This window comes from Pleurodeles waltl, chromosome 9, assembly GCF_031143425.1.
Source record: "Pleurodeles waltl isolate 20211129_DDA chromosome 9, aPleWal1.hap1.20221129, whole genome shotgun sequence".
NCBI lineage: Eukaryota > Metazoa > Chordata > Amphibia > Caudata > Salamandridae > Pleurodeles > Pleurodeles waltl.
This window is the reverse complement of record NC_090448.1, coordinates 982,527,937-982,553,888: the sequence shown is the minus strand read 5'-3', so window position 1 is coordinate 982,553,888 and position 25,952 is coordinate 982,527,937. Positions and strand designations below refer to the sequence as shown.

Below are 25,952 nucleotides of genomic sequence, written 5' to 3'. Positions count from 1 at the left end.
ACCACTGTAATACACAAGGACTCTCTGCAACTTGAGTAAAAAAGACGCAGAAAATTTCTTTCAGTGTTCCAAGATTTCCTTACCAGACGTCTGGGGTCCCACATTAGCGGCACTCGGCAGATTTCTTTGAGTACCAGGGTTGTGTACTGACTGTGCGGTTCGAGACCAGTGACCTGGGGAAGACTTGCTGAACTTCGCAGGGGTGGGTAGAAAGCGGACTGGGCGTAGATGTTACTTATTGGGCGCATTGGCTACATGTGAAAAATGCAAGTGGAGAAGGAGATTGCTCATATGGCTACAGCCACTGTGGGTTTCATTATGTATCGGAATACTCTGTATGATATTGAAGGTGGAAGCATCGAGGCAGAGCCCTTACAGTAAGTTTATATTCCTGGGCTGCCTCCTGAGCATTCCTGGGCCCTCTTTCAGTAGGCCAGACAATGCAGTGTTGCTTAAGTTAAGAAATGGCACTGGGTCCATTGAAGCTCGGATGGCTCCCCTGCTCTTTCCTGGCCCTTCCTTCCCTGGGAACCGCTAGTTCCACGTGTTAACAAGGGTGCAGTTTCAGAGGTGCTCTTGTTCGGCTTGCTACTTACTGTGGTGACCCTCCCAGTTCCCACGATCTAATGCTCACTCTGATTTTTAATCCTGCTGATTTCTCAACTCCGATTTCTCAAGTATTATGGGGGTCAATGTAGCGTCCGTACCGCCAAAAGGCTGGCGGTACGGAGGACCTTATTACGAGGCGCACCGCCGGGGCCGGCGGTTTCCCGCCGTTTTAGCCCCGGCGGTGATAATCCACCAGGGCAGCGCTGCCCTGGGGATTATGACACCCCTACTGCCAGCCTGTTTCTGGCGGTTTGCACCGCCAGGAAGAGGCTGGCGGTAAGGGGTGTTCTGGGCCCCCTAACAGGGTCCCGGCCAGCTTTTCACTGTCTGCATAGCAGACAGTGAAAAGCGCGACGGGTGCAATTGCACCCGTCGCTCGACCGCAACACCGCCGGCTCCTATGTTGCGGCCTCATCCCCGCCGGCCCAGCGGGAATGTCGTAATGGGGGCCGCAGGAGTGCGGCCGCATTGGCGGCTGCACGGCGGTTACCGCTTGGTGGGCGGCGGTAGCCGCCCGCCAATGTCATAATGACCCACTATGTCTTTTAATATTTTTTTTTATATAGGTGCACCTTTGAAATTTCCGAGTCACTGAAAATACATCTACCTCAGTAGCCCATCGGTGAATCTTTCACCATAACAAAGGGAACTTCTTAGGTGGATTTCACTTTCATTCATTTTTAATAATAGTTTGAAAATCTTCTTAGTTTCTGTGAGCATTGATTCCTAGTCTTATCAATCATTGCCATTTCATTTATACGTTTCCCAGCGTACAAATCCCTAGGTGTCTCGGGATAAACATAAATGCAACACCAGGACCTCTTTGCAAAATAAACTAAGTAGCATCATCTTGAAGCTTAGTAAAGCCATGCATGTCATTAGACTATAGTGAACTGTGCTAACATTGTGCAAATATTTCCTCATTTGAAGCCTGGGGTCCCACACCAGTGGCAAACACTAGATTTCTCAGGAGGGACATTAGAGGTGTCCTTGTGAAGAAGAGGCTGAGGCAAGGCAACTCTGACACAATGACATGGGTAAAACCTGCATCAAAAGGCGACCATCGAGGTCCAGTCAAGTCTTTCATGTGGAAGTGCATCAACACCTGGTACTGAGGGTACCTTGGAATTTATCGTGAAGAGAATTCCATTCCAAAACTTAGTGCATAGAAGGTCTGTAGTGCAGAGGCAATTGCAACCCTCAACGTTGGTTGAATTTTCAAGCATCTTTAAGTACTGAAAGAAACACAACAAGGTCTGGACAACGCTGCACCCCTCTGCTTGTTTGAGAGGAGGGTTTAAGATTGAGCCTGAGGAAGACCCAAGCGACAAGATCCTCATGACTGTAAACTGCACTATAACCTGAACACTATCACCGAACGTGTGCGGTGCTGCTGTGGCCTTCCTTCCCTTAACTGTGGTTGCAGATGGAGAGCGAGATGAAGCATGTACTTTGCCTGTTAGGCAGAGGCCGTGACTAGGGTTTCCTTATGTGTTTGACTATGCCAAGTTCACGCAATCGACACTGCCAGGTTCACACAATCCACTTACAGTTGTGCCTGTGAAAGAATTTCCTGAGCTTCGCCACTGAGATTACAGAAATGTATTGTGACATTGTTCTCTCTGGGGAGATACACATAATGAGGGAACTACTTCAATTAATGCCCGTTTAACTGTCCTTGTGTAGAGTGAGTGCTTTTGTTTTCTGTATTTAGACTAAAGCACTTTATTTTGTAGAAATCTAAGTACTGGGTGGACAGTGAGTGAGTCTGTAACCCCACACCATCTTGAGTAAATCTCAGACTGCTCGATTTTGCTATCCTAAGGGTGAAGTGCTAAAGGGGGGTACTTGGTTATCAGTTTTGGGTCCAACAGTGAGGTTGAATCACTGGACGCTAGTGGTAAATGTCCCTGGTTGATATAATCTGAGCCCATTGAGTCCTGTTTTCCCAGCTACTCCTGAAAAAGTTCCCACACTTGGTGTGTCAACTTAAGTGTCCAAGACCCTGGAGAGCTCAGCGTGCTCCATAGTGGCAATAGGTGCCTCGATTTAGGTGTCTGATTTCCTGAGGAGGCCAGTCTGGGACCCACTATCATTGGCCTTGTGTCTGAGCTCTGTTGCCTGTTCTGTGGTGTTTATGTGCATGTATTTGACCTCCTAGGGGAGGACAGACTGCTACCTTACACAAGTAGCTGTATGGTGCAGAGGTGTGGGTATCTCAGTTCAGTCTCCTATTGTTGAAAATACCAGTGTGGGGATAATAAGTGGCATATCTTCCCAGGCTAGGTCCAGAATACCCATTGTCAGCTTACAGTTCAAAACTGGGTTTAACACCTTCATCAAGCAGAATAATTACATCTGGCTTGTTTGCTCAATAGAAGAGGAAAGCATTTGGCTTGTTGAAATGAGCGTGATGTGGAGGAAATGAAAGCTAAATCATCCCAGCACAGATGTCCCACCAAACTTCTAATAGATCAGTTCCCTCCAGACCCATCCTTCTGGAATTCTGGGACTCCCTGCAGGCTCTTGAAGGAAAGATGAAGAGAAGTGTTTTTTTTTATTGATTAACTCGAATGGTTAATTAAACTCTAATGGTTATTGATAGGTTAAATTCAATTTATATTTCATATAACCAAAGAAAGAATACCAGCTCCATTGAAGCTTTTGTCAAAGCTCTGAGGGTCTCCCCATGGAAAGTCAAAACCTTTTCTCAATAGCTGCAACTGGTTACATTTTAAAAATGGAAATCATCGTGTAGTTGTCCTGTTGAAAAAAAAAAAAAAACAGTGTGTGAGTGTTGGTTAAGTGGGGTGGGGGCCAGATCGTGGTTCACATTGTCTTGGTTCAGTTTGCACAATCAACTTTTTATTAGGGTCAGGCGCAAAAAGCGCTGTGTCCCTGGTGTAATCTCTTTGTGGGCTTTTAACCACACCCATCAGTTTGATTGGTTCGTGGGCTTGTCTTTTAAAATTCACTTGATTTAGTTAGTGAAAGGCATGCATACGTCATGCCTTTTCCTGTGTTTAGCCCGCCTCCAGCGCACCGGCCAACTTCTGAAAACATACGAGGCTCTGTGTTTTAGGTATGGTTTCTGTACTACTTTTTCTCTTTAGTTCGTAGGCAGCGCGATCTCGGTGGGCAGTAGTCGAGCGCTTTGAATAACATCGACTCGTTACATGGATATTTGCACTTTTGCCAGTTACATGGATAATTGCACTTTTACCAATACATTTCACTGCGAGCAAACTTCTGTTTCCTTTTGTGTGTCTGCTTTGCGCTCATGGCACCCACCGGCTTGTTATGTGAAACTGTTTTATTTTTCATTTTCAGTTTATGTGGCAAGAAAACTCCAGTTAGGAGTTTACAACGCTAATAGCTTTAACTTGAGCAAACGTGGGACCCATTGCATTGCAAATGCTTGTTGAAAGTTTGGAAGTGATGAGCGGATAAATGTATTGCTTTTACTGAAAGGGATGTCCAGTGATATTTTTTATGGTTGTGGCCAAACACATAATAGGCAGTATATTGAGAGGTTTTTAAATATTTGTTTTGGCTTACTCTACTTTGACCAACCATTCTGTAGGTAGGACCTGCTTCATTTCCAACACTATAAAATGTTTTTCACCTCTCTAGTGTATATTTTTAATAAGAGCAGAAAAAACTGTTTTTGATTCTTGTTCTTGTCAGTAGGCCTATCTGCTTCTCTGTGTTAGCCCCTAGTGAGTCCCTTTTAAGTCAAAGCCTACCAGGAAGTGCAGCTGTCTCTTTTGCTGATGACATCTTGGAGACATTTGCAAAGCTTCCCTTGGAGTGCATTCAACCCATTGCCTGACCATTGGCATTGTTGTTTGTAACTCGCATTTGCTTGCTTTCTGTTTGCTGGCTGGATTTGTTTTAGGCTGTCCAGCCTGAGTTTGTCCGTCCGGTGGAGCTAATCTTGTTGGAGGTACTCTTCCAAGTGCTTGTTTTGTGTAAACAGGCCTTTAAATCTTGTTTTCCTCTTGTCACATTTACTGTGCAATCCAAGACAGAGGTCAGATGTCAGCCACAGTTTTCCACAGGAGCGTAGTGTTTACTTTTCTTTCTCTGACTTGACAGTAAGAGGATTTTTGTGACAACTTTCTGTGAAAGCTAATCTAAATGTCTGTAAATGAACCGTGCAGATATTTAAGAATATATCAGAATTAAGAAGGAAGAAATGAAGCACATTTGTTTAGTAATTCTGAAGTGTGGTGAAAAGAAATATATTAATACGATCAAATCAATACACTATGTGATGCCGTTTTCACACATTATTTTTTGTGCACAGTAAAACTGTATGTTTGTGCAAATGTAGTAGTCATTTCAATTGAAAATGTGTTGTCTGTATTGACAGTGTGCTGTCATACCATGCAAACTTCACTTTTTGCCACTCCACTCTATACCACTTCACTCCACTCTGCACCACTCCAGTTTACACCACTTCACTCTATGCCACTCTACAGCACTTCACTCTGCACCACTTCACTCTACGCCTCTCTACTTTACTTTGCACCACTCAACTTTATATAGGTGCACTTGATGCCACTCTACTTTATACCACTGACCACCGTTCCACTGTGCTGTACGCCACTGCACTCTGCCAACACAACTCCATGCCAATGCACTTTACTTTTCACCACTGCAATCTATGCCAATCCACTTTGCTACTTTACTGTACTCTGCACCACTGCATGGTACCCTACACCATGCCACACCACTTCACTCTACACTGAAACAATCTACTGGATTACCACTAGAACTCTACGCCATTCTACTTCACTCAGTGCCTCTCCACTCTGCACCACTCCACTCTGAAACCCCACTCCACTCTACTCTACACAACTCTACTTTAAACCACTACACTCTATGCAACTCTAACCTACATCAATATACTTTGCACCACTGCACTCTACGCCATTATACTTTATTTTGCTACACTCTGCGCTACAGAACCCTACACTGCTGCATTTTACACCACTATATCCTACTCTGCACCACATACTCTATGCCAGTGCATTGTACACCACTTTACATCACTGCTCTCTACAACACAACTCTATCCCACTCTACTGTTCACCACTGCACTCTGCATAATTGCACTCCACCACTGCACTCTACTCTGCACCACTTCGCTGCACTATACGACAATGCATTATATTCCATTCTACTCTGCATCACTCCATGTCACTGCACTGTACTCTACACCACTCTGCAGCACTTTACTCTAAGCAACTACACACTATGCCACTTCATTTTACAACACAACACTCTGTCACTGCACTCAGTCTGCGCTCCTCCACTGTGCACCACTCTAATCTTCCCCACAGCATTCTACGCTGTAGCATTCTATGTGGGTGCATTCTGAGCTGTGCTGCATTCTGTGCCTTGTTGCACTCTACGCCCTTCTGCACTCTACGCCCCTGCGCTGCACATTGCACCACTAAGCTCTATGCCACTCCACTCTACTTTATGCCACTCTGCGCAACTCCACCCTATGCCACTCCTCTGCATGACACTCCAAACTCTACGCCACTCCACTCTACGCCACTCCACTCTACAACACTTTACTCGACTCTGCCACTCTGCTTCACTCTATGCCACTCCACTCTTGTGACAGACTACTTCACTCGACACAACTCCATATATTCCACTGTTCTTCACTCTACTCTACAACACTCCACTGTACTCCACGAAAATCCACCCCATACCATTCTCCTTTATGCCAAAAACATTTAGCCATGTTTAACTGCAGCCACGCTGATGTACAACCTGGCTAAAACACATTGGCAAAGCCAATAGATCTTCCATAGGCAAGACCCAATACTTGCCTGTACCTCTTGTAGGTAGGTCTGTCTTCTTAAGCATGTTAGCCTCAGGCGAGGCTGCCTGTCTGTAGATCTATTTTGGAACATGAGCACCCAGAGTGGTGTGCTCGGTGTCCTTCCTCTGTAGGGTCTGCCTGTCTTGGTGTTGGCCCCTTGTTGCCTTGCATGGTGCCTGTTATAATTAGGTCTTTCTCTGTAGGTGTGTTTGCGTCCCCATGACCCCGAGTCTTTCATCAGTAGGACTGTTTCACGGTGTAAGGTAGACCTGCCTTCTGCTGCTTGCTATTAGACCTGTTGGCTTAGATATGTAAATCCTGGGCGACAGACTACCTGGTGCCAATTGTCAGCAGGTCTGAACCCCAGGCAGAGGAGGAGGGCCTTCCCCTTGTCTCATAAGTATTTCTGTTTGCCTTTTTAATAATTTGGTTTGAAGAGCGCTGGCTTTTAACGGAAGCGGTTTCATAGTGCTGCTACAGCTGACTAAGTTGTAGGTGTGCGAGGTCGTCACAGGCGCCTGCCTGGGGCTTCATGTTACATGTTTGGTCCTTTTCTTGCCCCATGCTTATTCCCTCCGTTCATTACCAGCCCCGGGCTCTCAAAGGAGGCAAATTAAGTTACTTGCAAATATTAACATCCTTCTTACATTGCTAAAAAAAAAAAAAGTGTCAGGCGGGAGTTTTGTGTAAAGAGCCGTTTTGAGATTTAGGATTATAATATAGCACAAGGTGCATAAATTGATGGTTGCTTTGGTTTTGCAGGGGGGTAGTCTGTGTGCATGTGTGTGTGTAGCTGGCGTGGATCCTTCCAATGTTCAAGTGCGCTGGCAGATCTGTGCATGTTCCTCCTAGTCCTGCGAAGACTTCACGTGCAGCAGGTTGGGTCTTAGATACCCTGGCATACTTGTGCGGGTCCCAGCACTGGAATAATGCAGCTCAGAACTGAGAATAGAGCTGTGCGCAGGTCAGCAGACTATCTGGAGAGGGTACTCCAGGCCTCCTTTGAGGTGCTTTAGATGTCACGGATGTGGTGGGATCAGGCGGTTGTATTGTTCCCAGTGGGAGCAGCGAGGTATAATTGCATGTCCACCAAGGATCATAAGTGTAAAATGATTTGTCGGCATGTCATCTCTGGTTGTAGGTGGCAGGAAGTGATCCTCAGTTAATCTCTTCCTGTGGTCGGCATGGGGCTGGTTTTTGGAGAGTGGCCTGTGTGGTTCCGTCCACCAGAAGAGTTGGGATTGCCTTGGACACTTATGAATGGATAGTGGACCTAGCAGTAACCTGTTGTATTCTAAGCTTGGTTTGAAAGGCAGTCCAAGATTACCGCCGGTTACTGAGCAAACGCATTACTTTCCAGGACGTTCATAATACAGCAATATGCAACAGAAAACACTTTGGATTTGTGATATAGTATATAAAAACTGCAAGCCGGTCGCCTCCACATGCTTAGACGTCAGTAGCCATTACTTCAGCTAGCATTTATGAAAAATAAAACTTTTCTCTATTTTTCTCATAGTTATTGTGCATATGTAGTCACATGAGTAAGCCCGTTTTGTTTCTCACCCTTCGTATCACTGGGACATCTTGTTGTACTCCTGTCCTTTTCTTTAGCTAAGCCCAGTTTTAAACTCGAATAAACCTACTGGAAAACTAACACTGCACCTTGAAGGAATCTCAGTCTTCAGTAGCCAGTCATGCTCTGCTAGTGAGGTCTGTTCTTTATGGATCACGGGGCAGTGAACTCTGCTTTTTTTTTTTTGCTTTTTCTTTTGTGTGGACCTTTCAAACCCTTTGGCAAAAATCTCAGCAAACGTCTTTTTTCCCCCCCTTTTTTTCCTTTAGATTGATTTGTCAAAGATAACTCACAGGAATTGTTTTTTTTAATTGTTTCTATATTTTTTCACAAAATGCCTTTGCTGTTTGGGCCTTTATCCACCCAGAGGTAGGGAAATTCACAATCTGATCCTCACAACATCTGCATGGTCTCCGTCCCTGAGGGCTAAACATTTGAAGATCGTCAGCACTGCCAGAAAATGCCCCAGGAGGACCCTGAAGGACAGGCAGAAGATCCCACCCATGGAATTCAGGGAGATCAACATTGCATCAGGTGTCTCCTTCAGGGAGGTCCGAAAGGGGATGATGAAGGAGGAGGCCTAGAAGAGACATGCTCTCCAGAAATCATCCTTGGGAAGAGATGTAATTCCCACTAGTCTTGACGGTGAGCACAATTGCTACTTGCTTGCTGTTCAAAGCAGGTATGCCATCCAGACATTCCGTGTCGAGACAGATTGCTTGACCAGGACATTGTTTGCTGCCAAATTGCTGCTCAGCGTGTAAGTACTAGTCTGTTTCAAGGATTCCATAACTGTTGGAGACTGCCTCCACACCAAAGCATCAATTGGCATCAAGGATATAAAACAAAATGTATCTTTTGGGTGAATGGATAAGAGAAAGTTGAAAAGGGAAGAAACCCTGAGACTTCTGATACTGAAAGGTTTATTCAGCTACTCATTCTGCAGGAGGCGTTATATTTCCTACATTTCTCTCTTTCCTCTGTGGCCTCACTACAAGTGTCTTTACCAGTGTAGGTTCAGCCAGCTGTTCCAGTTCCATATCAGTCCATTCCACAAACAACTCTTACATGTACACCAGTTGGACTTGATAAGAGTCTTGGCGGACTATCAAGGTCTACTTCCAGAAACTGATATTTCCATTTGCAACATTCCAGGAAAAGATCCTAAACGCCTAGCCAGTGTTGTTCATTGAGGTCTGTTAAGTCTGTCTACCGTTTCTCCCTCAGGGAGTACTCACCTACTTTAACAGAATCAGTGAGATTCAAGTCTCACTGCAAGAACCAACACAGTGTTCAAGAAGAACAGGGTGGCTATGAGAACTCATCCGGGTTTCCTTATCAAGGTTTCAGATTTCATGTGAATAAAACCTTTTCATTGTCAACCCTTTTTGTAAATCCGTCTTCTCCAGCTGAGAGGTACCTTTACACTCTTGATGTTAAACATTTGAAATTCAACCTTGAGAAAATTAAAGTTCTTTAACCGATGCTGTATTTGTAAATACATACCTGGGTGGGTAGTGTTTCTTTTTCTCTGTTATCAAACAACTGATAAGAACCTCATTGGCAGGCCTAAAATGCATTCTACTAGGTGCAAGCAGCTACAGTGAACCTTCTAAAAAAATGTTTTCCCATTTCAGAAATCCTCAAGCTGCCACTTGGAGTTCTTTCTTAACATTTGCAAGACATTTTGGTCTTGAATCGGATTTTTTTGGCTGTTGCCTAGGTGAATACGGCTTCCTTGAAGATCCTTTTTGAGTAAAGCAAATTATCTCTTGTATATACCTCCACTTTATATATGGGATGGGCTTTCTGTTGTACTCAATGCTTCAGCCTATTAATAAGGATCGCTTAGAGAAAAAGAAACCAGTTGCATACCTAAAATCCCGATTAACTTCCAAGATCATCCTCATTAAAGTTGTTAGCAATCCTCCCACTTCCCTAGATGGATAGCCAAGTTGTTTTTTGTGGAAAGTACCTAGAGACTGATCTTCTTGAAAATAAAAGAAAAAATGTTATAGAATTGCCGTAGGCAGACCATGATAGGATACCGGAAGTCTGATTCCCTAGAGGTGCAGTTTGTTTTTCAGCATGGGCTCTCTGCACCCTCCCTGTCTATGTTGCCCAGTTTTGCCTTTCTGTTTTCTTAGGTTTGTGAACGATCAGGCTGCGATATGGTTTATTGGATTTTTTTTTAATTGGGTTTTCTATGAAAAGGAAGTGGGTGGCCAGGCCCGGGGAGTGTGATGTGTTCCTGTGCATGGGCAGGGTGGTACAGTGCTGATGAGTTTAATAATGATTCTCCAGGTTGGGAACTAGAAATAGAAATAAGTACATTTCCTTGCAGATTTTGTAGTCTTGGTTAACTTCAGTTAAGCACATGAAAGCTGTAATTTGTAACAAGAAGACCCGTAACTAGAAAAGAGATGTCCACATGACCTTGAGTCATCAGTGCCCTTCGTTTGTGAACAATCATTATGGAATCTGAGCCTATCTCAGGCATTGTAAAGAAGATTTGGAAGATCACACCCTTCTTATAGGTAAATCCAGGTGCAACTGTAATTCACGAATCACCTATAATGTACTTCCTACGCAGCAGAGTAAGAACTGCAGCCGCAAAAAACATAAGGATTAATTAGACGAGACTAGGAAGTGGGATAGAAGAGACCCCCAAAGGACGATGTATAACTTTATAAGAGCCGCACTCATCAGTCACGCATAAGCAAAACAGGTTGATATCTCTCTCTATATATATGATAATAATTTAGCGTTTGGCAGACTGGAATCAACATAGGTGTGCACACTAGCACATCTCCTTGACAAACTTGTGACTACAGGGGAGTGCCACGCTGTTGTGACCAGTGTTAACTTGGACCACCTTAAACTCAGGGTTCATCTCTTCATGAAGAGATCCAGAAAGGTGAGAGCATTAAGCCTCAAATGACTGCATGAGATGCATGTGTAGTTGGGCAGGGATTCTAGTAGCCCTGACGAAAGCCAGAGACCTGAAGGGGCTTTCTGAGCAGCTGAAATGTTGACATAGGTACATGGGTTGATAGGACATTGCATCTCATTCCATACCTGAAATAGTGGTGATTTTAATCATATCTGAGGCACCCATAATAAGGGTAGAACCCCTGGGTATATCTCAAGATAATTTTAACTTCAGTTGGACCCTTGTAATTATCCTGTATTGATTTATTTACGAACTTCCAGCAATGGTTGAACCTGCCATGGTGTGGAATACTGCCTCTGATGAAGCATGCCACCATTAGTTGTGGCCGATTATTTATAGGTGAGGAGGACATGACCAGGCCGTGGTCCTCTTTCTCTCCCTTTGAGTACATATGATTGATAAATATATATATATATATATATATATATATATATATATATATATATATATATATATTCACACTGAAAAAACAAAGGTTACAGGGATGTTATAGTTAGGCTCAGATTTGAAATATACAAAACCATAGAAATTCACCTGTTATAGTTAGTTATCTTAAGTAACTATAACTTGTGCATGGTGGGGGCACGAGTTATGGTTACTTTAGGGCACAAGTTATAGTTACTTGAGATGACTCTAACTGTAACAGGTGAATTTATATGGTTTTTTTAACTCTATTTCCTAACTATAACGTCCCTGTAACCTTTTTTTTTTTTGTGTGAATTTCTATGTGTTTTTTTACGTATAGTAATTCTCATTACTACATGTTAATCCAACCACTGCCAAGCACAGCCTCTGGCCGTGCACAGCGGGGATTGGCCACAGGGCATGCAGCCAACCCCACCCTTCCTCTCCCATGCACAGTAGAACAGTCGGTCTCTCTTTGTGTGAGAATAGGTGTGAGAGGTTGTCTCTGGGTGCGAGAGTGTCTGTCAGGGTGTGAAAGTGGGTGCGTCAGTGTCGTAGTGGGTCTGTGAGTGGGTGCGTCAGTGTCGTAGTGGGTCTGTGAGTGGGTGTGTCAGTGGCTGAGTGGCTCTGTGAGTGGGTGCATGAGGGTCTGAGTGGGTCTGTGAGTGGGTGAACAAGGGTCTGAGTGGGTCTGTGAATGGGTGAACAAGGGTCTGAGTGGGTCTGTGAATGGGTGAACAAGGGTCTGAGTGGATCTGTGAGTGGGTGTGATGATGACTGAGTGGGTCTGTGAGTGAGTACATGAGCCTGAGTGGGTGCATGAGGGTCTGAGTGGGTTTGTGAGTGGGTTCATGAGTGTCTGAGTGGGTCTGTGTGTGGGTGGGAGCATGAGTCTGAATGTGTGTATGAGCGAATGAATTAGTGTATGAATGAGTGAATTTTTTCTTATTCATGATTAATCTCAATTAATCTTGAATATCGCGCATGGTGAAGTAAAATCATTTAAAACCTATAATGTGGCCCTCAATCACCCCTATATATCACACTCCTGGGGTTCTGGGTACCGCCACCCTGACCCCTTATGCTACTTTTCAATTTGTTTTTCAGTCCCAGGGACTCTCGCCCATAACATAACATTATAGAAAGAACTTTCTGTTCAGGTTGTGGCCAGCCAACTACAGCACTTCATTCCTTGCGAAAATTCACGAATATTAGCAATTTATTCGGAACCTCGGATATACAATTTTTTTTTTTTAAATTTCTCGTAAACTACTGAACGCATTTACACCAAATAAGTGAAAGTGTAATCTGGGTACCAAAACCTAACTTTCTGCTAAATTTGGTGTAATTCCATCTGGTGGTTCAGGCTGTAGTCATGTCTAAGTGTGCCATGGGAATTAACATGGGAAATACAACTTTTTTAAAATCCTCCCGCTCCCCCTCCTTACCCTTTTCTAGGGCCCCTGCTCAGCGGATCACCCCAAAACTTTCTGTGCACAACAAAAATCACTGGGGCACTTTTTTTGGGGGGGAGAAATGTTGTGAAGATTTGACAAACGGTGCCAAAGATATAGGCAAGTCAAAAATGCTTTTTCCATGGTAACAGGGTCCTAACTATACCTAGTGGCGACCGCTGCTAGGTGTGTGTGTGTGTGTGTGTGTGTGTGTGTGTATATATATATATATATATATATATATATATATATTTGTTTTTTTTAATCCCCAAAAGGTCCAATTGAGGCGCCCTCTTACGTTGGTGCCCACGCCAGGGAAGGATCTTTCCCTTAATTAATTATCACACAAACTTGACACTTCTGTCAGTGACAGGATTTCTCAAGTGTTCATTTAATGTGCAAAATGATACCAAACAATCATCAACGTGTTTCAACCTTCACGGTCGTGATCAAGACCGTGAAGGTTGAAACGCAGATATATCTTTAAACAGTTTGAAAAGAAATGATGGAGTGTGGAAGTTAACGTTTGAAACAGATGATTAAAGAAAAAAGGCTGTCAGGTTTGCTTTTTTAAAACAAAAAGAAAATGTTTAAGTATCAAAGTAAAACTATGAAAATAAAATGAAATTGTTATTAATGTAGTAACAAATTGATCTTGTTGTTTTGATTGGTCCCTGAACGGTGTGCTAATTCGACATAGGTAACCAAAATCCTGATACCCACTGGAGGTGGTTCTTTAACAACCTAAACCACCTCCGTTTATTTGACTTTTGCGGAGCCCTCGTTATTTGTTGGCAGGTTTTTGGGTGAAGGTTTCTTTTACAAAAAATTTCTGGACACATCAGCTTTGGCTTTTTACCACTGCCATGTCTGTTGCACCCACAGCCTTAGCTAGGCCTGTGTTGCGACATTGTGTTTAATTGTCTGGCACCTCTGTTCCTTGATGGGCCCATTGACCTTGACAATACTCAGTCTTCTCAATTCACCAACTTCATCTATGGGGAGTAAGGTTGACTCTAATGACAATTTTTAAATATAATATAGCACTTTGATTATAAAGCTACACAAATTGTGTGGGTGGCATCTGGGCCCCAGGAAAGGTGCCAGCACCTGACACTAAATCGTGGACGTGACTGTTTCTTTCCTTTTTTTGAGTTTACATCTCTGCATGTAAAGGTCCTAGGTTCTTTGAAGCCAAAGCACTGGCTGTGTTATGTATTGTGCTGCGCTATATCCAAGTTTCTAATCTTTACTGCACCCTAGACTTGCGCTCTACAAACATGTTTAGTGTTGTAGTGACAAGTATAGAAGCCTGCAATCTTCTTCCTCCTTGGGTGCTGCCACTTCAGCTCTTTTTTTCTCAGTGCTCACTCTTTCCGCACCAGACAAGCCTTTCCCGGGCATTTGACCTTCTGCCTTGAACAATTCATGCTTTTGTGCGATAGAACTCGGTATGATCCTTTTATTTCAAAGTGTGTGGACCTTACAGTGTGGCGAACACTTATCAGAAGTCTTCCCTCTTTTTGTTACAGGGCAGTGTGGCGTCTCCCATGTCACGTTATAATCTGTGAAGCTGAGACATTTTAGATAAAATTGTGAAATATATATTTCTATTTGAAATAGAGTTACTGTTGTACTTTTATCAAGGGGAAACGAAACAGGGTTCTAGCAGTTAGAAGTAAACTAGGATATTACGGACACAATATCTCAAGCCATGCTTGGATGGGTACTTTATTTGCAGAGACATTCCGCACAAAATCAGAGACTCAACTTTTTAATACAAAAACCTTATTTTATCTTCTTTGAAATATTAGTGTTTTTTGTAATGTTGTTGAGAGTTCCTCTAAAGCAACTGTGTTACCAGACTTCACAGGCCTTCAAAGCTTTAAATGGTTGCCTGGAATCGAAGGATGGCTATAAGACATTGGGGTTTTAGTTGATGGGGTACATACCCACTGCAAATATTAACCACAATCCATGTCTGGGTCAACCACTAAAGTCACTAAATAAACCAGACCTCAACCATTTTTGTAGCTGTAGGCAGACAGGCTTAACTTAATTTAATAAACAAGATTACACCAACATGACAAAAAATCCAATTAGGGGAACCAGAGATACGAATTTTAAAGTTTTAGGAAGAAATAGCACTCAGAAGCAGAATGTGCTAACAGTAGCCGTAGAACAGAACCAGCTTGCCGTTTAACACTGACTGCGATGGAGCGCAGGTCAGATACACCAAGCAGGTTGGTCCTGGTCAGAGAATTTACCTTCTGACTTTAGTCCTTTAAGTACCAGTCCACCACAAGAGTACACTTCCAAAGCTCATAGGACCTCAGGGGAGGCACTAGAGACACACAAATTATCCTACTACCACCTCATGAAAGTGAGAGGAAAGAAGTTAATAAATAACACCTACTAAAAGACACCTACTATAACACCTGTATATAATGAGAAAACACCAGCTTACAGCATGCAACCCATAGTGTGTAAAAGTATCCACAAAGGAAATAATTATGATCAAATACCTTGTAAATCCACCACAATTCAGAAGAAAATAGTCAAAAAAATGTATCCAAATCAATGTGTGCTTCAAACGTAAATGCTATCCAATTAATACTTCCAATCTAATGTGAAGAAAAAAGGAGAATACATACATTTCAAAAAAACTAATAATTTGCAAAGTCAAAAATACCTTATTTAGTCAAGATAAGCACTGACAACCATGATCCAAAGGATATCACGTGCCAAAGACACTGCTGTCCCCATTAAGGTGTGTCCTTTTTATTCCAATTCTCTACTTATGTGTGGCTTTTGTGCTGTAACAATTATATCATTGTTTGTGTTTTGCACGGTTTCTGAGGATTTCCGATTTGTTTCATGTCCAGTAATGCTGACATAATGGCTGTTTTTTTTTTCAGTATTCCGTGAGAAGCCTCCTCTTCCTCCAAGCCGAGCTCAACTTGTGGTGCGTGCCAGGCCCCCTGCTGATTACTCGTATAAGCAATCCATCCTCGCGCTGCTACGGAACCGCAACTTCATCCTTCTCATCGTCTCATATGGTATGTAAAAGCAAACATTGATGAATTGACAAGGACGTTTGTGACAAGTTTAGAGAAATCAGGTGATACTGAGAGAAAAGGCCTGTGTACCTCCAAATGGCTGTTGCTAAGATGGGAAAGTCAATTTATGTTAAGTAAACTGTTCATCTGACAAGACATTCACGTTCGACCACAGGGCTTTAGGCATCAGAGGGCAATGATCCTCAGGATGGGTGTCCTGATAAGAGGAGACATAGGAGATCTGTGAGTCCGCTGTTCTTGGAAGAGACCACACAAGATCTCAGGTTCCTAAGCAAATCGGTTAATGTTTCTCAGCACCTATTGATTTTATTTATTTGGGGTATTTTTGTAGCGGCCACATTGCCTCATAGCTGTTGTAGCTATTTCAAGCACCAAAAGAAGATGTTTAGGTGAAACGCTATCTAGGAGTCCGGCTTTTGCTCATCGGAGTGGGTCATCGGGACAAAGTGTATTTTCTGGCCTCTCCAAAATCTTAATCATTGCCTTCTAGTTTGAAATGCAGAGAGAGAAAATTCCAGAGGGTAGAGCTTTGAGTGTAGAAAGATCTTTCCCAGATCTGCTTCTATGTTGCTGGTGAGATGGCTGGAAGGTTCAAGGTGGCTGGCCACTTGGTATAATGAGCACGGAAGGCTTCCCTGCAGCAATTTGGTATGTTTTTCAGGCCCCATTGCCCCTTGAGATGAAGGATAAGTCTGAATCACATCTGACTTTGGACCCAATTCGTGTGGAATTATGTACATTTTGTAGTTGCTATTTTAAAGTGTTTAAGTCAGATTGTAACATTGCAGCTGCCAGCACTTCGAGTACTTTGAAAAGTGGTGTTTTAGTACTTTCTTCCTCTGAAAGAAAAATAATAGTAAAGTGCATGACACAATTGAAAGGCTATTATTTAAAAATAATCACTAGATGTAAGGTCAGAGCAGTGATTTTCTTTTACTTTTTTTAAATGTTTACTTCAATTGTATGATGCCAACGTTTTCTTGGCTGCGTGTTTTTTTTCCTTTTTATTGTAGCATACACATGCAATAAATAAATATAACCATTACGCCAGCTTGGAAAGCCAAGACCTTTTGGCTGTGTCAATGTTATTGCTGACAATGTACTCAGGGTAATCGGTGAACGTCTAATGGGGTTCAAAGAACACATGTCAGGTGACCATTTTGGATTCCTTTTTCACACATTGGTGTGAGCAGCTTTGGTAATATGTTGCTTTATTTTGAGAAAAAAAACAAAGGAAAATTATGTGTTGTGGTCGGAGAGCCGCGAGGACTTCTAATTCAACTGTACTAATATCTCAGTTCTGGTTGTACATCCTAACCGTTAAGATGTAATTTTTGCTGTGAGCCAACATTATTATGCTAAATACTAATACATGGAAGTTGCGCCTCAAATTCTCATGCTGCAGTGGGTGTGCATAATCTGTAATTGTTTCTCTTTCTTTCCATATTTTTAAAGAAATAAAAAGATTCATGCAAAAAAATTAAAAAATGCCTAGTCATTGAATCACTTGCCATGTACTCCTTTTATAACCAGTACATCATTTAATTTGCTAAGTTGGAGTGCTCTGGCCCCTATTTTCAGTGGCTTATTAATACCGACAATAGTTTGCATCAGTATTGTACTTTTACTGCATGTGTTTGCAGGGACATATCCTCAAGATATGTTATTACAAAAAAGAAAATTATGGGTAGATGTGAAGATTTTGCAGCAACACCATTTTTCATTGTTGTTCTCTGTTCTATAGGTGGTCTGTACTTGTAATACTGCAGCAATTCCAAATCCCGGACATTCCTCTTCCATTGGCATCAGTAATTCTTGGTACAAAATGTATGCACCACAACTGCCTTGGTCTCAGGGACCGCTTATTTACAGTGTTGTTGTGACCCAGAAAGTGCCTGTGACTTTAGCCGTTGTGCCCTTCAGGTTAGTTACACTTTTCCAGCCACTGTAAGGTTTAAAGGAAAGAAAATGGACCGCGAGGCTGGTGTAAGTATGCCTTCTAGACTAGGATAAATAACTACAGAGCCTGGATGATCTGGAAGCAGCACAAGAGAGGCTGTTTTTAACCCCAATGTGTTCTCTTCAACGCAGTTATTCACCTGTAGTGATGTAACGTTTGTAAGTTACAGTCTACATTTCATTGTTCATTTCAAGAGCACATACTCGCTGGAGATGGCCTCCTCTTCACAAAGCAGCACTGTTTCATTGGGTCAAGTGTATGCACTGTAGAGCTTTATGCAAATAGTACCCATTAAGTTAGCTCTGCATTATTTCTAAAAATTCATTTCACATCCACCATGCTACTTTAGGCTAAATTAACTAAATTTTCTTTTGTTTTTGGTGTTCACATGTTTGCAGGTCGCAACCTACCAGACAGCATAACTGTCTGGTTTGCAGACCACATCTTGGGGACTTTCCAAAGGTTGGCCTAGGAATGCATTCCGCCTGTTGGGTACCACTGGCTATGTGGTTTTTAACTCACATTTTCTGGCTTTCTATTTGCTGGCTTTATTTGCTTTAGGCTCTCCAGGTTCAGTTTGTCCCTCCTGTTGCCTAATCCTTGTTTATTTTATCCTTCCACGAACTCTATTTCTGTAAACAGGCCTTTAAATCCTTGTCTTATCTTGTCACATTTTCTGTGTATTCAGAGGCCAAGGTCAAATGTCTGGCCCTGTCTTCCGAGGGTGGTTGTTTACTTTTCTTTCTCTGACTTCAAAGTGAGAGGATTTATGTGACAATTTTGCTGGATACTGAGGTTTTTTTTCTTGCACACAACAACATTTAAGTGAACTGGTTAAGTATTTCGGAATATATCATAATTAGTAACACACAGGAAGCACTTTTTTTGTTATTTCTGAAGTGTGTTGGGAACAAATACATTAATATGACCAAAACAAATTATTACACTAGATGATGCAATTTCCACACATTTTTGTTTGCACACTGTATAGTTTTATTGGTTAAATTGTATGTCTGTGCAAATGTAATGGTCATTTCAGTTGAAAATGTGTGGTCTGTAATGGCAGTGTGTTACCATATCATGCATCCTCATTGGCAGTGTGCTTCCATACCATGCATACTCCACTCTGTCACTCCACTCTACTCTGCACCACTCCACACCACTTCACTCTACGCTACTCCACTCTGCCACTTCACGCTACGCCCCATACTCTACCCTCTACCACTCTAATCCATGCCAATGCCGTGTTTGTCACTCTACGCCACTGCACTCTTCGCCAGGGCACTGTAAACCAGCCCAGTCCAAACCAATTCAGTCTGCATCTCCGCCACTCTAGATCACTGCACTCTACGCCACTGCCCTCTATGCCAATTCACTCTGCACCAGTGCACTTTGCCATTCTACACAACTGCACTCTACTTTGCACTACTCTTCTCTATGCCACTTCACTCTACTCTGAAACAATCTACTCTAAACCACTGCATGCTATTCCCCTTCTCTTAACCACTGCACTCTATGCCACTGCATTCTATTGTACATCACTGTACTCTACTCCACTGCACTCTGACACTCTACTCTGCAACACTGAACTCTCCACCACTCTACTCTGCGCTAATCCACTCTACGCCTCTGCACTCTAAGGCACTATATTCTACTCTGCACCTCTCAGTGCTGCTCTACTGTGCATCACTGCACTCTATGCCACTCGACTCTGCACCACAGGCCTCGGCATCAATCCACTCTGCACCACTCTATTCTGCACCTCTCTACACCACTCCACTGTGCGCCACTACAATGTTCTATGTACCACTCTAATCCTTGCCACTGCATTCTACAACGGTGCATTGTATGCTGCTGAATTCAATGTCACTGTGCTCTATGCCAATATACTCTGCAGCCTTCTATGCCAGTGCACTCTACACCAGTCCACTCTACTCTATATTACTCCAGTGTATGCCACTCTACGGAACTCCACACTATGCCTCTCCAATACATTACACTATCTGCAACTGCACTCTACAACTTTTTACTCCATTCTTCACCGTTCCATTCTGACACTCTACGCAACTTTCCTCTACACCACTAACTTTTAGCCATGCTGAACAGCAGCCACACTGGTGTACAACGTGGCTACAACCCATTGGTAAAGCCAATAGGTTTTGCATATGCAAGAGACCTATTGTTTTTGCCAATGCTTGTTCCTTTAGGGCTTACGAGCCCCTTATGAGCTGATCCTTCCAAATTTCTAAAACCATTTGGTTTTAGCCCCTGATCTGATTTTTTTAGGAGAAATTTGACTGTTTAACATATCAGTCAACAAGTGATTCGGTGGAAGAAGACAAATCTCCCTGTACTGTGTTTTAAAATGTTGTTCCTTGGCTGAAGTTCACATTCCATATTAAAAGGTGCAACCAAGGAGAAAACGGTAATAACAAACTTTCTAGCCTCAATTGGAGAACCAACGCAATGTGGTTAAAATGACGATAATGTATAAAAGTACACCGTGGCTAATCTTCTGTAGGTTTTTTTTAGCAGTTACGCTATGTGCTTTATAGGCAAGATCAAAAACAACCTGGGTATGTTCATGCATTAGTGCATAAAGTATGGAGACCAAAAGCTGCGGAAACTAGCCTAAACACACACCATGAAATGTGCGGCAGCAGATAACACATCTTGGACTTACGTTTTGAGACCTTCCCCGGTGGATACTCATAACCACTTAGTTCCAAGCAGACAATAACTTAATTGCTGCTAAAATAACTTTTAGATCTGCCCTATAAGACGCCTTTAGGTGTTTCGCTAGACATTCCCCCCCCCAAAAAAATCCTAATATAAATATATTAGAGGGGATATTGGTCAGATTGATTGATCCAATGTTGTGCTAACTTATCATTCACATTTTGATTCCTCACCATTGCGTATAGAACGAGGTGATGGGTCAGGCCTCTTTACCTGTTGGCTTCCTTCACTTTGAGTGACAGAACAAACGCCTCTGCACACTGTTCACATCCACTTACTTTCTCTTCAGTGACAAATCTGGTTCAGCATTTCTATTTTATTTATTTGCTATTATAAAGTGTTTAAGTGACATTGTTACATTGTAGGGGCCTTTGTATAGCTGCCTGCGATATGAGTACTTAGTTAGGGGTTGATGTATTACTATCTCCTTCACAAGTAATATTGTGTAAGTAAATTGAATGGCACATCTCAAAGGCTTGTTATTTTAAAAAAACTCACTGATAAAACATTACTTCAGTGAATATTGTTTTTTAATTTAATTTATTTTTTATTACTACCTTATGGTGACCCGCATTTTGGTGGTTCCATATATTTTTCTATTTATTTTTGTAGCCTGTGCTTGCAGTTAAGAAGAAAAAAAATACCCATTGCAGCTTGCATTCTAGTAAATTTCCTGGAAACTTCACAGCTGCCTCTCCTAAGCGGATATGTATCACACTCTCCACACCCAGCCTAGCCTGTCACCAGGCCTAAACCATTGTCTCTGTCCTGGGAGCAGTTTTTTCACCTTATTAAGGTCAACCACTGGCAGGGCAGCTGCTATCAAACTAATGCAAGTTAGTCTCTAGGGGTTTCAGGCAGGAAAAAGGTAACATTCTAAAAGTTACTTTTTATAATTATTTATTAAAAATCTAACTACACCATTGAATTGGGTAATCAGGATTAAAAAATAGTGATTGAACCATTTCTCTAGCTGGTCCCAAACCAGAGATGGCAAAATTAATATATCAATCTGGCCTAAATGTCTTGGGAGCCCTTCCAGCCGAAACAGGCCAATAAAGAGCTTCTCCCCTTTCCATCCAGAAGGTTGATCGTTTAGGCCTTGATAATCTCACGCCTACACTAAAGAAACTGTTTGTGTTTTGACTCTCTCAGATATGTGTTAAAAGGGCTGCAGGTTGTTCAAAATGCCGCTGCTCACCTCCTCTTGAACATCCCAAGGCATCAGTCTGATAAAAATGTTTTGGTCAAACTTCACTGGCTTCCGGTGGACTAGCGGGGGCAGTTCAAGGCACTATGCACAGAGCCCTCTATAATAAAGGATGCCTGCTTTTACAACCTCTGCCCACACCTTACATCCCTGGTAGGCCACTCAGATTGTACACTGGTTACCGTTTGACAGAATCTAAGAACCGTAGATTGCGGGAAGCCATTTGTTTGCCCCTAAACTGTGAAACTCTTTACCAGTTGGACTACGTCAGCTTTCAGAAAGGCTCTGAAAACCTGGTTGTTTGTGAACTAGTCTCTTCCCAGTCCAGTTTGGCTGCTGCAGTGTTGGTTCTAGCGCTGGGAAGCCTCCATGTAGCCATGAGCTTTACAAGTCAAATTGAATAGAATAGAATCTGCACTCTAGTTTACCTCATTGGATGGCAAAGCCTTCCACATTGAAAATAGTTTGGGGCTTGTCACTGTAGGACCATACTAACATTAAATAACGACATGTCCCACTTTTTAAATTCTAGGCGCCCTTGTGGACTACAAGGCCTTTGGGTGGCGTATTAATATTTAAAAGGCAGGTTTTCCCCCTGTCCAAATAGGTTATTTTGACAGTCGGACTTCACATTTAAATTGCAGCAATAAGACTACATTGGTAGTCCTGAAGCCACATTTTTCTTGTCACACGAGTGAATGGCTCAATAAGTTCTTACATCCTCAAGTGATATTTAAATTTCCATGTCATGTGTATGGTTTAAACACCATATGTTATGGCCATCTAGGAGAGTTAGATATGCCAATAAGCTATTAGCCAGTCTGTCAATGTTTTAGGGGTAAGAGCACATGCCGGACAGCAGTACCCCAGTGTGCTGAGTCTAAAAACTTGAAATAAAATTCAAGAAAAATGGGGTGGGGGTACCATGCAAAAGGAGCACTTTCTCGTAGTTATTGAGATTAGTTTTGTGCTCTGAAGGACACCAATCCCTGCATATAATCCAGATTATTTTGGTGGTTTAAATTAATAGACGTTACACGTGATCATTAGTGGGGGCTATGATGGTTTATGAGATGAACAGGTAGGCAAGAGAATATTAGGTATTGTTTGGTTGTATGGATATGGTTTCAGAGCTATGAGGGAAGTGCTGGTACTGTGCAGAAATGTAATAGAGAGCAGACAGGCATGCATTTTAGAGTAAACTAATCTTAGAGTAATGTATGTAGAAGATGCAGGTTAAAGAGACGGAACAGTTGCTACTTTTAAGTCAAGGTCACATTTTCATGCATAGTTTTAGGGATGTAGAAGAGGCCTTTTGAGGTAGCAAGCAGCCGGAGAATGTGGAATTCTAAAAAGAAACTATGCTATTTTCATATGGGATTGCATAGTGCGCTGTAGCATTTTTTTTGTAATACCGCCATGTGGGGTACTTTAGCGCCTACCTACACAAATTGCGCGCTGCTCTGAGATGTGTTAAATAATGTACACAAGTCCCTACCCAGCGACACGTAATTTGAAACTTCTCTATCGTGTGCTATTTGTTGCAGAGGTGTATGTACTGAATAGTTTGTTCCTGGGGGTTATAACTTGCAGAGGTCTTGGAGGGAAGTTTTGCATGCAGAGCCTATTAACTGAGATATATGTGAAGTGTTATTTATTGTTCTACGGGCGCATTTATCGCACAAACCCGCAAAGCAGCCTGGCAGGCTTAGGAGTTTGGATATGCATAGTAAGCACATGCATTAGCTCCTGGTGAACGGAGGGAACGGGTGCATGCGAGTCAGTGGCCTAACGAAACTGGACGACCACTCCATCCTGCAAAGAACATGGAGGAGACCCCTCCGAACTCACTCAGGCCAGATGCTGTGCCGCGGAGGCCCCCTGAAGCTCCGAGGCTACCTCGGGGGTCTTTGTTACGCCCCTGATGCGAGTGCTGCCAGCTCTCCGTTGTGTCACCTTGCGCTCTGTGCCATCTGTGATTAGCTCAGGTTTAGTGTAGACATCTTTTGAAGATGGAGTGCCCCTTATAGAGAAAGTATTTATTTCTCAGCTGAAAGCGCCTGGGGCATCCCCCGCCTCAGCGCGGTGGCACGTGCAGCTTACAGGAAATGGATCAGAGGTGACAGACTCCCTGCACAGCTGACAGGGCTTTTCCGGCGTGGGGAGTGAGTTCAAAAGCGCGAGCCGCAGACGGGTGATCTGTGGCGGTCACTTGTTTAGGGTGACGCTCGCTGATAAAGAACTTCCTAAAAAGAAGGGAGCAGCAGTGTGGCCAAGAGGCCCCCGTGAGGGTGCCCTAAGAAAACGGCACTCCTTTCAACTGGGTAGGCTGAAGCTCTCGCTCACGAAGAAAGTCCAGTGACCATAATTCCTCCCGGGGGTAGAGGACTGTTATGCAGAGCTAATAATGCCATTACAAGTCACTGATGCACCTGACTTTGAAAAAACCTCCTGGTAAAACGCGTGCAAGAGGGACCTTTGCGTTTTACTACGCTCAGTTGGATTACTATTCACGGATAGCTGCGAAAAACAGCGCATTGCTCTGGACTTTTCCCGTCTCTTCTTGGTTTCACCCCCTCACTTCCTGCAGCACTGGAAGCGCGCACGGGCTTGTGCCCTGGCCAAGACCAGCCCATCTTTGCTCGTCATTGGCTGGAAGAGGCCGGGCTGAGCCTCTACTCTTGGTCCGTCTGTCCTGGTGAAAGTCGTCTTTTTGTGGTCTTAACGTAGCCCTCCCACTCTTACTATAAGGTAGGTATTGGGAAAGGGAAAGCTGCAACCTCTGGCAACCAGGGAATTGGTTCTTCCTTATCAGAGTCATCCATCACAAATTATCTGTCCACTGTAATAGGGGTGATCACCTCAGAACTTGAGCGAGTTGAAGGAGAGATTGATGCAGTGCAGAATCAGGCCCACAAACCCCCACTGGAACCGGAGGTGATTATCACCAATAAGGGCACATTACCCTCCGGTAGTAATTTTGGACAGCCTGGAAGCTGGGCAGCTCACGGTTGTGCCTCCACCCAACAAAGTACCTCCCTCACCCTCGCCTGTACGGTCCATAGATGAGCAGTTGGCTAGGGGAGAGTCTTCAGTGTTAGCGAGCTGTCATCCTAAAAAAAGAAGGGAGGTAAAGAGCAGACCTTGTGTTAAACAAGACAAAAATCAGAGCAGATCACGTCAAATGGGGGCCTTAAGAACAGTTACCAGCAACCAAAAATGATACCCTTGTGAATCAGTTGTTGAAGGAGTTCCTTGCTAAAACAGGTTGAATGATTTACGTAGGAAACTTGAATTAAAATTAACATCTTTATTGAGGAAGGAGGTGGAAGTCCTGACCAGTCAATCTTCTCCCTCAAACAATGGGATTCGGATTACAGGTCTATGCACAGAGACGTCCCAGTCAGTGGGACACTCTGCGACAAGCTGTCCATCTTTGCCTGAACAATGTATAGCTGAAAGAGATCCCCAGGCAGTAGTCCTCAGTCATGATGCTTATGTTAGAGAAAAGGCACCTCCACAGCATAAATCAAACACCACTGAAAAACGAGGTCTCGTCAAAGATGTTTACAGCTCCAACCCGATTGCACCCCATATGTAATTGTTTTAGAAAATGAACCACAACTGGGTCAGGGAGCATGTGAGGATGACAAGTCATTAAAGCGGAAGGCCGCTCATTGGTTGCGGAACAAAGCAGTGGTGGCCGCAGATTTAAACAATAAGATTGTCTACACTTGAAGGGTGGACAGATTAGGGCGTTTTCCCAAAAACTCAGAAGGAGATTGTGTGATTGTTAATTTTCGAGACCCAGAATTTGTGTGTTCACTGTTACTACATCATTTAAGGCCATTATCCAGGAATCATGAGGGTATATGTGTGCATTCGCTGTTTTTTTTTCTCAATAAAGTAGAATTTGTATGCACCTCAGTTACTCCACACATGCAGAGTCCACACCCCCTTACCACGTTTGAAGCAAGTTTTATTTCCCCGTGGGCTCCCGTTTTGACCCATTTAGCAATTTAGATATGCTAGACTGACTACAATTGCCAGGCACTGCCAGCCCACAAAAAGGAGATGGGTAGCCTCCTTTTGATGTGATCATAATAAAACGGGGTACAACCAGT

General features: G+C 43.1%; 1 protein-coding gene across 5 annotated transcripts in view; it reads left to right on the top strand.

Moving 5' to 3' along the window:
* FLVCR2 (FLVCR choline and putative heme transporter 2) overlaps positions 1-25,952 on the top strand; it is a 347,527-nt gene that overhangs the window by 92,297 nt on the left and 229,278 nt on the right. For all 5 annotated transcript variants that reach the window (XM_069208452.1, XM_069208453.1, XM_069208454.1 and 2 more), the window contains exon 3: positions 15,758-15,898. In XM_069208452.1, the coding sequence (XP_069064553.1) occupies positions 15,758-15,898 (141 nt within the window). The remainder of the gene's footprint in view (positions 1-15,757; positions 15,899-25,952) is intronic.